At 33.7% G+C, this 14,285-nt stretch overlaps 1 protein-coding gene across 1 annotated transcript in view; it reads right to left on the reverse strand.

The window, feature by feature from the left end:
• LIN28B (lin-28 homolog B) overlaps positions 1-14,285 on the reverse strand; it is a 137,741-nt gene that overhangs the window by 121,299 nt on the left and 2,157 nt on the right. Inside the window, exon 2 of the mRNA XM_059176987.1 lies at positions 7,607-7,655. Coding sequence (XP_059032970.1) covers positions 7,607-7,643 — 37 coding nt within the window. The 5' untranslated portion in view covers positions 7,644-7,655. The remainder of the gene's footprint in view (positions 1-7,606; positions 7,656-14,285) is intronic.

A 14,285-nucleotide genomic window follows, 5' to 3' on the forward strand; every position in this document is an offset into this window, starting at 1 on the left:
TAGTTAGTGCACATGCGGCAGCAGCGAATCCAGGGTTATTTGCACTGTGCATTCCCCTCCCCCCAACAACTTTCAATTAAAGTTGGGGTGGAATTGGGGAGGGGGCAGGTGTATAAAAGTTTTCTTGGGCTCACTAACTGAAACTGCGCTTAATCACACTCAAACAATTCAAACAATAGCCCACTGAAAGCTTTTCAAGTTGTGAATCAGTGTGGGCGGTACAAAACATTTTTGGAGATCTATAACAATAGGTTGCAGAAAGCCCCATTGCGTAATGGGGAGCGGGGGTAATGCCCAGTATTGGGGTAAAAGGGGAAGGGGGGGACGGGCAAAGAAGGGTGGGAAAGGGGGAGGGTGGAGAGAAAGGAAGAGAGAAAATCACAGTAAAACAATAGAAAAGAAAATTAACCTTCGGCCATGTTGCCCCACGGGCCCTCAGCTCCAAACTCGTGAGATGAAAAGTTTCCCTTTGGAACGGAGTGATCTTCTGCATCAATCTAACATCTTGATTTTGTGCGATCACAAATTTAGCTCGCATGGTCTAATGTGCTTTCCCTCTTTTGATTTTTTTCTCTTCTCTCTCCAGTTTCTGGCCCCCTGAGCCACGTGACTTTGTCAATTACATGCTTTCTTGCTACTAATTTCACCTCGGATCCTTAAGGGGCTGGCAAGAGGAAGAGATAACCAATCGCCATTTCATCTATGCTGACATCAAAATAATTTATGAATGAACATGAAAAACTCAAACATGTTATCTTAAAGAGAATTTGAGACTCTTCTTTACGATAAATCAGAATGCTGATTTCGTGCTCTTACTTAAACACAATAGAGGGTTCCTATGAATCGTCGATTTAGAAAAACGGCAGTCATATATGTGCACACGCGTGCCTTACACACAAGCCTGTCTAAATAATCTCATTTAGGGGGAAAAAGCCATTTAAATAAAGCAACCGATGTTACGCTTTATTTTCCCCCCTAAGAAGTCAGCTGTTCCATAGGAGTAAACCTGCCCAGAGTGCAAATTTCATATTTAATTCAATTCTTAGAGAAAAATATATAATTTACAAACGATCTCATTAAACCTAATTACATCTCCACGAAACTTTGGATAATAGTAACATACACATACAATAAGACGAAAGCGTACAATTACCTGATCGTGCCCAGAAATTTTTTTCAAATTTTAAAATAAGACCCTACCGGAAAAATCGCTAGCACCTTCGCGTACTCAAATTACGTTTAGGTTTATCATTTCTGAACATTTTGAAGGGGGAATTGTACTTCACAGGTTTCTCCGCCATCTCTTTCCGGGGGAGGAGATGTGATTAATGACTTCCTAAATAACAGACCAGTTTTCCAGCCTAACATAGAGTGAACCTCAATCAGCGGCAATTGTTCCCCAAGAGCAAGACGACGTAGGGCAGGGAGGGGGAGGGGAGCGCCAGGCAGGGGAGGTGAAGAGGAGCCGCCAGCACAGGCGGCTGCAGAGCCAGAGAATGAGGTGGGGGAGGGAAAAAAAAAAAATCGGTGGCAGGCGGGGGGAGGGGAAAGGAAAGAGGACAAGTGGGAGAAAAAAGGTAAATTCATATCATATTGATTGGACCCTGACATTTAAAAAGTCCACTACCAATGGACAGACGAGTCAAATAAACGAAAATGTAATAACGGATTAGGCTCCCACTGTCCCTTCTCTGGCCTGGCCCCAGTTTCAAAATGCTTATCTTTTACCTTTCAAATTGATTCAAACGATCGTTCATTACTAGATGCTGACTCCAATATTACCGCCCTCATCGAATACAATAAATATTATGGATCAACTAGAAATGCTTTACTTCCTTTAAAATATAAAATACAACCCGCTTTTGAAACCTTAAAAAGCCCCACCACTCTTTCCCCTACCATACCCCCCATTTTCTTAAACAAGCAGTTTACGGAGAAACTGTACAGATACCACTTCCCTTGGGCAAAGCTACTGAGTTGACCCTCCCCCACCTTACACGCAATCCCCCTCCTGGCTCTTCAAACATGACTACACTCCTAACTCCAGCCACTGTTTCTCACAAACTAAAATGTGGGGATTCTGAATCTAAAAGCATTTGAAAACCCACAAAATGCACCTATTTACACCTCGTCCCCATATTAAATAACTAAATATAAATTCATACTAATTGGTTCAGAACTGAAATAAATGGGGGCATGTAAATATGTTTTTTTCAGCCTTTTTTGGTAAAAGGCATCAATCAAGACTGATCAATTTGGAAAGATTTTTCATGTTTATTTCTTTTGTTGCTTCCCAGAAAAGGAGGTAAAGCTTTCTCATTTATTTACTTTGGGGAGAATAACCATGTTCTAGCTGGTAGGGAGGGAAGCAAAAATGTAAAAATTCAAATGATTTTGCAAGAGTAACAAAAGTGCTCAAAAAATTATTTGCTAACAAAACATTTTTAGGCATTAATTACACTGACCTACAATGAAGTAACTTTAACAATGGCATTTCAGGTTAAACATTTTACATAATATTGAAATATAAAAAAGTAATTTAAAATAAGTTATTTCTTTTTTATATCTTAAATGAGAGAATTGCTTTTAAAAATCAACATCTGATAAAAAAAGTTAACATCTGAAAAAATCAACATCTGGTAACAGAAAAACAATCTGAAAAAGTATTCATGGAAATTAAGGGTAAGTGCCATTATTTATTAAAGTAATTATCATAAAATTCATAGACCAGTATAGTCTAGTGTTGTCACCAACACACATTTATGGTAAACAATATTTTATCTGTAAGTTTATTTTTAATTCGAAGATAGTTTAATCATCATAAAAATCAGAAACAATATATAGGTGGAATCTGAAACCCTTGCTAATTGTTAAATTTGATGAGATTCAAACCTATCAATCTATATATGAAAACTGTAAATACCATAACTGAACCACATTGAATGGTATGGTTATGAGAATCAGAGCCCCGCCTGATTGGGGGCCTCCAGTATTAGTGGAATTAAGGTAGGGTTCACTGGACTGGTCACTGGTGTCAGAGGTTATCGACTCATTCATTTCCTGAGAGGGACATCAGCCTTTCAAGTTGTGTAGAAGGCTTTTTCCAACTGGGAACTCTGAGAAATCCTCTAACATTCATTCACAAAGAATTTAAGCCAAATACGTGTACATACCTGGGGGATGGGGAGGAAAGACAGAGGGAGAGAAGAGAAAGAGTAAAAAAGGAAGAGGGGAGCAAATTGGGAAGGGAGTGAAGGAAGGAGACACAGTGAGACAAAAAATATCACTATTTCAGGGACATGGCATTGTCGTTTAAATAGATTCATCTTTTCTGCTTAAGATCCTTTTATAAAACTGACCATAATCTCTTTAAGCTCTAAGAGTGCTTCTTTCACAGAAAATAGTCCTATGAATCTCCTAGAATGCTTTCTAATTTGTCACCTTCCTGAAGTCTTCTGGTTTTAATTTTTTTCTCATTTCCTACTTGTTTTTAGTGCCAGAAAGACCTGTGTTTGACTCAAAACGCATGTTTTGTGAAAGTCAAATCTTTTAGTAGTTTGATTTATCATAGTTCTTTCAAAATGTTTCAAAAATGAGTTCAAGTAGTTACAAAGAATCATCAACACACTGGGGAGAAATTTAAGGAATTAACCTGTCATATGCCTGTTCGTCATCACAACCTAAAATCTCTTCTTCATTTAAAAAAATGAGGTACATATTTTTTTGGATGTTTTCTTTCTTTCCTTTTATTTTTTTTCCTCCCAAAACTCCAAGAGTACAATGCAAGGAGCCTAAAGAGGTGCCAGAGCCACCAAAGTTGCTGTCAACTATAAGCAATGAGTGACTTCTATTCCAGCAGAAACAATGCTTCGGTTCTTCTTAAAACTAGGAGGAGGGGCCGTGGCACTGCGGAGAGCGACTCTACCGGTGCTCTCCTCCCGGCAAATAAGGCCGGGGTCTGCAGCCCCAGCGCTGCCTTCGCAGCCGCGAATCTTCCCGCGCAGCTTGCGCCCCAGGGTCACCAAGACCCCCAGGCCAGCGGATCCGCCCTTTCCCTCTACCGCCCGCCCCAGCAACTTCCTGTGCCCTTTCTCTCCCCAGTCACCTTTCCCTTTATTCATCTCATCCCCACCTCCTCTCCAGAAGTCAAACCATTCCAAAGAGGCTGGTGATTTCTCAATAAAAAGGGCTTTTAATTTTGTCATTTTGTCCCCAAGAACACTAAACAAAAGAAACTCTTGCCTTTACTATTACGCAAGCAACACTTGGCACAATCTTCTTTAACTGCATATGTATGGCACTTATAATTTGGTCCCTTTATCTGTGAGATGTCAGACTGTCTGCTATCTAGGAGAAGTGAAGTCAAAGGGGAGCGCAATCAGAACCCGAGATTGACCACCACCACAACCCCCACTCCCCCATCAAGTCAAACCTAAAATGGAGCTGTCTTCAGACAGAACTCTGGCGCCGTCCTTTCGGGAAGCCGGGAAAATGTGGCAATGCGCCTTTGGAGACTAGGAAAAGACTTATGCAGGGAAGGGGGTGGAGGGGCAGCTAGGGACCATTTTAGGGAACCAACGCTGGAGCCCGGAGTGACGTTTGCTGGCCAAAAGCTGCGCACCCACACGTTGTGCAAACTGTTCCCGATCCCTCCCACTCACTGCGTATCAGTAAACTACTCGCAATTACTTTTCTTGAAACTTACAATACGGAGTCAAGTGAAAGAGTACTTGCCTGGGTGCACTGGTCTTACAGTAGAGGCACTTCAGAATTGGGGGAGGGGGTAATTTTGTTTTAGTTTCCAAAAAGCAAAATTCCGTTCTCATTTAATTTCCTTACCTGGAAGCAAAATGCTCTCGCTTAAATACAATTGTTCCAATTTGAGGATTTTTTGATAATTTTTAGATAGCTGTAAAAATCTCTTTAATTTTTTCCTTAAATATCTTTACACATTTCCCCAGGTGTAACTAAATTACAGAAAAACAGGAATCGATTAGCATAAAGCTGAAGTTTTCCAGATAAATTGCCTTTAAATTTCAAAAGCAAACAACTTTCTTTCCTTTTTGATCAGTTATCTTTCAGCAAGATATTAAAAGCAACACAATTAATTCAGAAAAGGAGCATTATTTTAAGACCACCATTTTGTAGAAACTTTCTTTTTTAAAAAAACTGGAATAGAAAAAAATCCTATTCTATTAACATACTTCTCCCCCAATGAAAAGGAGAAATATAAATTTTGTTATTATTCCTCCCAAATATTTTCTGAATTGTGCTTAAAACTTCCTTAAATGATTTTAATTGGAACAAAAATAGGTTTGAAAGATGATTTGGTGATAAGCATTACATTACTTTGCCCAAAATAGCACAAAAAGAAGCTTCATGTTTTATTTTAAAAAATGAGTTATATTTTTCACCTATAATACTTGAACATGTATTTTTCATAATTTAAGAATATTTTTGCAGTGAATATTTTGTTTGTAGAAATTACACTAAATAATATAAACATACAAGTCTTTCCCTGTAATGAATGAAAATTTATTCTTTAAAACTTAATCTCATCAAAAGAAATAATAAACTGAAATAAGAGTATAGACTGCTTCCAAGTTATTTCTTTAATATCTTCACTTTGGGTTTATTTGCAGGAAGGAGACGGGTAGATGGAAAATGGAAAGGAAAAAAGAGAGCAGGAGTAAAAGATTAGGCAAGTGAGAAGAAATCTTCAGGCTTTGAAGATGCCTACATGAGAAGCAAATCTGTGGAGAAAAAATATCTAACTATATACTGAAGACCAGGGTTGCCTGGCTTGCTCAGTTTGGTAGAGCATGGGGCTCTTGATCTTGGGGTAGTGAGTTCAAGCCCTATGTTGGGTGTAAAGATTACTTAAACTAAATAAAACTTGAGAAGGAAAGGAAGGAAGGAAGGTAGGTAGGTAGACAGGAAGGAAGGAAGGGAGGAAGAAAGAAAGAGGGAAAGGGAAAAGAAAAGGAAACTGGAGGCCAGAGTTCTGGTCCCATTTAATGACCTTATGACCCTAGGCTAATCATTGACCTTCTCTGGGTCTCTGTTTCCTCATCAGCAATGTGAGGAGACTGAACCAGTCAATCTTCAAGTCTTTCAGCTTAAACGTAATCTCTGGAAATAAACTTTCTTTTGGTCAAAGTGGAGCCTCTCCCTGGCCAACACTTTTAGTCACAAGGAAACACAGACATGAAACTTTATTGCAGTCACTTAACACGTTGGTGTTAACATTATTTCCCAACAGAAAAGAGAAAGGTCTCTGAACTGCCTCCAATTTGCCACCAGAGAAAAAATATAACCAGTAGTAAGAAGCAACTAGTTGGTAAATGAAAATATTGTAGCAACTTTTCAGAATCTTCTATTTCAGGATACTGATTAAGAGCATCATCTCCATGTCAAAGGATTCACTCTAGAGAAAAGTAAAGTGTCTGTCAAATAGCAGAGCCGATCAGTGGCTTCCTCATTAAAAATTTGATCTCCACTACTTCCTCTTGCTACATGCAATCTTATATTTAATAAGTTTACAGAATAATAGAATAACAGCTTTTTATTTGTACTTACTAATGCTCATAAACTTTGTCATATTACAGCACTTAAGTATGTTTTGAAAATAGTATTTATCAAAAGTAGACCCAAGACACTAAATTCAGCACAGCAGAAACCAAATACTACATTATCATCAAATAGAATTATTATTGAAAAGTAAGTTTTCAGTTAATTTCAGTAATAAAAGGTTTACTTATTAGGGCATCTGGGTGGCTCAGTGGGTTAAGCCTCTGACCTTGGCTCAGGTCATGATCTCAGGGTCCTGGGATAGAGCCCCACATGGGGTTTTCTGCTAAGCAGAGAGCATGTCCCCATTCTCCCCTGCACCCCCCCCTCCCCCAGGCCTGCTTCTCTGCCTACTTGTGATCTCTCTCAGTGTCAAATAAATAAATTTTAAAAAAACCTTTTAAAAAAAGGTTTACATATCAAAAGTCTAGGTTTTACAGCACACCTAAATAAATAAAAGGGTATGTATTTTTTAAAGTCTAGGTTTAAATTGTTAAGAGTTCCTATGATTTATTTTTGCAGTATAATGAGGAACAAATTTCATAAATGTTCTTGAAAAGCAAAATAAATGGAGCTTCCAGATTAAGAAAATTTCCTGAATCACTGAAAAATGTTTAATATATCGTGCTATTTATGTTATAGTAAATTATCTGGAAATAGCACCAAGTGTTACCTTTAATTTAATTCAAACAGGTATCTCTAAGTTCCTATTTTGTTATGGGAGTTACAAAAATGAATAAGCAACAAATCTCCATAAGCATTTAAATATCTGTTATCTATCTTGCATGAATAACAGAAAAGGAAATCACAAAATCCAATTCTGCTAAAATAAGAAGGAAAAAGGAGTTAATTAGAATATTTCTTCCACAGAATTCTGGTGAGAGTATGAGTTTATAGATGAAATCATCTGGAGTACAGTAGGATATGGTACCCTTCTTGCCAAAGTGGAGTCAAGTTTTCTTATATGCCCCCAGTAACCTTTTTATAACCTTAGTTAAGTTAAATATTTAATTGGAAAAAAAAAGTAAAGACTAACCTGGGGCTGATGAAACCTGGTTGAATGACCTCATCATCTTCTGAAGAACCTAAAATCAGAGAGCTCAAGTCAGTACTACATTAATTGCCTACATAATTGCCTCTTCTTCAATTTAATGGCTTATTAGAAAGCAATAAAATGCTTAGGTGTTTGACTCTGTGAAGTGACCTGTAAACTTTTTTTAACAATTTAAGACTCACCCAGCAAAATCACATAACCAATTGGCATAAACTTGCCTTTCATTCCTATGAAAGGACATTGGTTTAAAAAACATCTTAAACAAAACCATTAAGATTACTCTTAATTGTTCATGACCCAATTTCATGAAGAATAGTTTTAAATTTTTTCAGTTTTACACTGTAATTTTAAAATCCTATTTTTTAAGCCACTGTTAAAAATCAACCTAACTGGGCGCCTGGGTGGCTCAGTGGGTTGAAGCCTCTGTTTTCGGCTCAGGACATGATCTCAGGGTCCTGGGATCAAGCCCCACATCGGGCTCTCTGCTCAGCGGGGAGCCTGCTTCCTCCTCTCTCTCTCTCTCTCTCTCTCTGCCTGCTTGTGATCTCTATCTGTCAAATAAATAAATAAAATCTTAAAAAAAAATCAACCTAACTTAACAACATTTTATTGATGAACTTATTTGACTCTTCAGATATTTTATAAGATAAATCATGAGAATATAATTGTGGTACTATACCATTCATATTGGGTCCATTACATTTATATACTATGTGAGAAAAAATTACTTTAATGGTAGTATGCTTAATCACTAAGTATATTTAATTAAAAGTATCTAAGATATATGAACCTACAACTTAAAAAGAAAAAAACAGTTTTATTTCAAAAATATGAGTAAATACTAATGTTTTTAATACATCCACTGGCAGATCTCATGACACAATAAAACTTGAAATAAAGAGGTTACCTGGTAATGAAGTATAGCGATTGGAAGAGAAACTGCTGACCACTGAATTAACATTTTTTCCCTGGGTTTAGAGTTATGGAGGTTTGGAAAATAGATTGGTTTGAACATGCATCCACTCACCTGCTACCACCCAGGGTTGTCTTTCTTCCCTTAACCAACCTTTATACACTACATCTACCATATCAACTCACAAAAAATAAGCCATTATGTGTAAATTCTTTAAGTTGCAATCTAATTTTCTTCTGAAAACGAAATGAAGGCTTTTCCAAGTGCAGGGTTCTACTGCACTTGGAAACACAGCCTATGTTTGATCTTCTCTATGTGCTTATAGTTACAGAAAAGTTCAAACCAAGATATTCGAAAGACGTGTAAAAATCAATACGGATTTGTCTAAAATTTTTTCAAATAATTCATTTAATTATAAATGGCAGATTTAATAAAGTGAAAATCAAATGGTGTAAGAAAGTTAGCTAAATGCTATTATAAGTTTGAATGATGAAGATATTCGGATTTTTCATTATTTAAACTTGACATATAATTTTTTTTGGTTTTGGGGTTTTTTTTGGCAGTTTTAATATTATCATCCCTTTCAAAGAAAAAGTAAGATGGAATTATTTTGACATTAATATACTGTATTGAGGTTAGGTAATGGTTTAAAACTTTTCAGAAACAAGGGTAAGAAAAAAATAGAATTAAATTTAAAGATGGATATTAAAATCTGACCATCCAGTGTTTACTGAACAACTATTTTAGGAATGAGACAAATGTTAACTGTTCCTATCTTTACTATGGGTGACTACATTTTGACATGAATAATAAAGAATAAAAAATAAGCCTTTAAATGCATGAAAATTCCAAAAACAGCTTTTTGTAATTTCATACATGGGTATTTTCATTTAATAATAAGTTTTTGGTAAATTTTAGAAAACAAAAATCTAATTGAAACTGTGATATCCTAAAATACCCTTCTCTGCTCCTTCACTAGAATAATCTCTTAATCATTTAAATGTCCACTTAGATGTCTTTTTGTTATTGTTCCATACTGAGTACAATGCCTCTCCCATATAATACTGTACTGTAATTGGCCATAATAGCCCATGAAAATGTTCCCTGTCCCAACTTGACGCTATGCTCTGTAATGGTAAAGGGCGTAGGGAACTGTGCATATTTAGCTCATCATTGTAATCCCAACATTCTTTAGTGTTCAATACATATTTTTTAATGAACCAATGACTTAATAAATTTCTGAACTCCAGCAGACTATTTCTAGGATTGCTTTTATGAATTAAATGGACTTGTATACAAAATTTTCTTAAAACCATATTTTCATAAAAGAGAATGTGATAGGCAATTAATCACTTGACAATTGCTAATGTGAAATATACACATATGAAGTGATTTCAATAATTTTACTTTATATATACATATACTATTATAAAATTGCTTAACTTATAATCACCATTTACTACATTCTTAGATTTCACATTTCCTTCTATTAAAATATGTAACAACATTCTTCTCAAGTACTTTACATATTGTTATTAATCCATTATTGTTAACTATTCAATGTGAAAGAAAACTATTCTTTACTATATGCTCTAACTTATTTTAAAATTGCCAAGTTCTTAAGCCCAAAGAATTGAGTAGTAATAAATAAAAAATGCTACTACATATTACTCAGAACTTTATTTCAATTCAATTTACATCATGTTAGTTTTTACTTCTTAAAAGAAGTTACTTTAAGTTGCCAAAAAACAATTTAACAATAAAAAATATTCACTATAGTAAAAGGAAAATTATTTCATTATTCTCATCACTATAATTTCTCTACATTTAAAAAGATATCTAAAATAACAAATTTTGTTTCTCTTATTATCAGTATATGTAAATGCAAAGTACATTATAGTTTACTAAATAAAATATTCATTTTATGGCTTATAACAAAAATTAGCCTATTTACAATATATCTCAATTATCAATGAACTAAATAAATTCTTTGGAAAGCAAAATAGGCAGCAACGTGACTCTTCCTTCTTAGAATACTTGGGAGGAAAGCTTTTAAAAAATGACTATTTAAGATCATATAGCAAACATTCTACATAAACACCACAGTAAAGCCTAAAGCACAATACTTTTATGTTTATTGCAACTTAAATGTATGTGTATGCTTTATGAAAATGTTTTCTTACTCTGTTCTCTAAAGGAATGCTAATATGTATTAAAACCCTTCACTGTAATTATTTTTTTGCAAATTGAGTCAATAGATAAGTTCAAATGTTGCCTAAGTAAAATCAGGATATATCATTTTGTAATTTCATTGAATATCCTACTGTAATTTTAGATAAAACTGAAAATGCTGTATTCTCATCTACACACAGATACAGAAAAATCAAAGAAAATTACCTACTTCAAACTAAGGTAAAACAAATATTTCCAGATGACTTTACACATTTGAAAAACCATTGTTATTGGAATGTTAACACAGGAAAATTCCCATTTCTTAAAATGCTTAGAACATTATCTTGAAGAATGAATTTTTATTACTTTAAGAAAACATTTTAAAATTGCATTTTTATACTTATGAAGTAAATTATATTACTTTTTACTATTTATAATATATTATGTAAACACTTAACCTTAGAGGCTAATATCTATAATACAGCTGAAATACAGAGATGAATTTAACTTTCACAACCATTTTATAAACTGCAGTTTTATTGGTTTCACATAAAATATGAGCAGCTCTAGCAACCTCTTCAAATACTATAGTAAAAAAATTTTATTCTGGAAAATAAAAAACTTCAATAAATAACTTAATTCAACTGGCAAACTGTCAAGACCGTTTAAAGGCACTATGTTAAACGTTAATTGGTAAATAATTCTTTAACTTGAATGTGAATGTTGTAGCATAATTAAGGCACAGCTGCCAGTTTTGCTAATGAAAACTGTATTTTTCACCGTAAGAAAGAATAGTTTTATAATAAAGCTCATAGTTGAGTCACTCTTGGGGTTACACTGAGTAAAAAACAATAGTGGTTTTAGATTAAAGAATCAAAATAATGGCAAAATTCCTATCTTATGAAGCTAATCACATACATTTGAAGGCCCACCATATCTGTAAGATGAAAACTTTAGAGTAGCTTCTTGATATGGTAAACAAAAATGCCTCTAAATAAACCTAAACACTTCCAAAATTACAGTATTAACAAAACAATTTTATTTGATAATACATTTTAAGTTTTAATATACAATATTAATGGTTAAAAATTTATATCACAAGAGATTAATGACTAAATGAGAACTTTCAGTGCATTTGAAATACTTTCAATAAACATTTAACAAAGATCAAGAAATGTTTTAGAGGTTGCTCACCCTTACCTCACTGCCAGTGATCTAATGGTGTAATAAATGTAATACTAAATAAAAATAATAGGATTTTAAATAGCAGAGAAGATTATATACTAAGAGAACAATGCAAAAAGATAAAACAATTTACAGATTTTTTTCAAAAAAATTTAAAACTACAGAAAAAGTAAAATCTCTTTTTAGTCTGTACAGCATAGAATATTTTAGCTGAAATATTTTTGAAGAATCTGAAAAAAATGTTACATAAAACAATTGTTTGAAAAATATAAAAGTAGCATTTTGGTTCTTGAATTCCCAAATAACATACAGTGATTTGAAATATGCAGCAAATTTAAAACATGTTTTTCCACAATTAGAACTGGTCATTTAACACTAAGTCCTTTTTTCTATATAATTAAGCTTTTGTTCAGCCATGAAAAAACTAGAAACTGATTGCTTGAAAATGAGCTGCATGCCCTTTGTCCTGGTTTGTCACCTTTGACCCTTAATTTGATGATCCTGCATATCAACCCATTCTATTTTTAAGAAAATAATGTCAAAGTTCTAGGCCTAAAATAGTACTTTTTACAAAAATATTAAATGTATCACAACATTCCTTTTCAGGTAATTTCTACAATGGTTTCACACTAGTGTTCATTTCACAGAGTATAAATCTCAATAATATTGTAAGCAATAACAGCCTGGTGTTTATCCTGCTTCAGACAATAGAAAATTTCCTCAAAGTGCTAAATCAAGATCATTATAATTTCAAAATTTATATTTTTCTCTTTAGAAATTGCTTATATTTTTGTTTCTAAGTAGAATTTAGTTGAGTGATTTCTAACTTTATTAATGTCAATAATCACAAGTTGTCATGTTGATTTTGATAGTGCCAGAATATAAACCAGAATAAAAACACAAATATCAAGTTCTTACTCAAACTTACAGTGGTATCAACTAAAAGTGTAGTTTTCGAGAACTCATTTGTTGCTTAAATTGGTTTTAAAACCTTGTCTTCATCTAAGTGACAGCTTTCGAAGAAAGGAAAAAACTCTAGCATTGATCCCATTGATTTTACTGACATTATTCAAAATCAATTTTATACAATAAATTAATATACTTAAGAAATAAAACTTCTCTATCACAATTTCTGGTTCATTTCAATACAGCTGGGTAAAAAGAATACATAAAAATATGTATGAAATGTAATGTATATATTTCCTACAGTGATGATGTAATTGAACCTCTATACAATTTCTGTGTACAGTTTTCAGTCAGATTTAGCAGTGACCAATATGGCTGTCTTGGTTCAGCACTATGGTCAGCGACTTTATAGAGTCACTGTGTCAGAGAACTACAACAGTATACATGCACACAGTGGGCAAACCAATGTGAGTCTATATTTCATATATTCGTATATATGTTCACATGAATCAATCTTAGTTTTTTAATAAGAAATTTTCATTGTTCTGAGTGGCAAGCTACAAAATCTTTTTTTCTTGTGGCTCATCAAAAACAGTACTTATTTAAAAAGATAATACAGTTCCTTTAAAAGGAAAGAAAATTAGGTACAGGTTCTAAGCATTTAAACATTAAAACTGGAAATTTGTAGACTTACAGAACTTTAAAAGGAATTAAGATTCCACTAGAAATTATCAAATAAGAAAACTCTTTAGCTGACAAAAATTTGTAATGGCCCTTTCATAATCAATTACTTCTAAATTGTTTCATCTATGAATAATTTTTAAATTATTTAAAATCAGCTCAGCTATGGATTAAGATAAATGTTTATAGGTCATTTTCTGACTGGAGCCTTCTAATATTGTCCCCAAAACTGGTATTTATGAATAGCACTTTAATTATTTTAAAGAGACATCAGTCCTAAACCCGAGGACTGTTTGGCATGTATGTTTTATTTTAAAACTTAGTTTTCCTTTATTCATAGTTTATAAATTATAATAGCAAGGTGTTACAAACACCAAAAAAAATTATACATGATCAGATAGCAAACAGTATCAAACTATCAGAGAGGTAAGATCCGCTTAATCTTTTTCTTCAGAGTAAATAGGATTAAAAAAACTTTAAACCACTTTATTTACAAAAATCCTGGTGTTTTTTGGAATTTACATGTGCAACACACTTTAAATCATTCTGAAGACTGACTTTGACCACTACCATATTAACACTCAATTTGTTTCACTTACAAAGTCTAGTGTATTTCCCCCTTAACAAAGATTTTTTAATTTAAATCCTGATTAATTTCACAACAAATTTTTCGTTGTTTCTGAAAGAAGTTTGGCATAGACAGATAATAAGATACTGCAACTGGACAAGGATTAATGAGAACTGATCCTCAAATCATTTGGTTCCAGATCTGTTGGCAGAGAAGCACCTATAAACGGTTCTTAT

Source organism: Mustela lutreola, chromosome 6 (assembly GCF_030435805.1).
Source record: "Mustela lutreola isolate mMusLut2 chromosome 6, mMusLut2.pri, whole genome shotgun sequence".
Lineage (NCBI taxonomy): Eukaryota > Metazoa > Chordata > Mammalia > Carnivora > Mustelidae > Mustela > Mustela lutreola.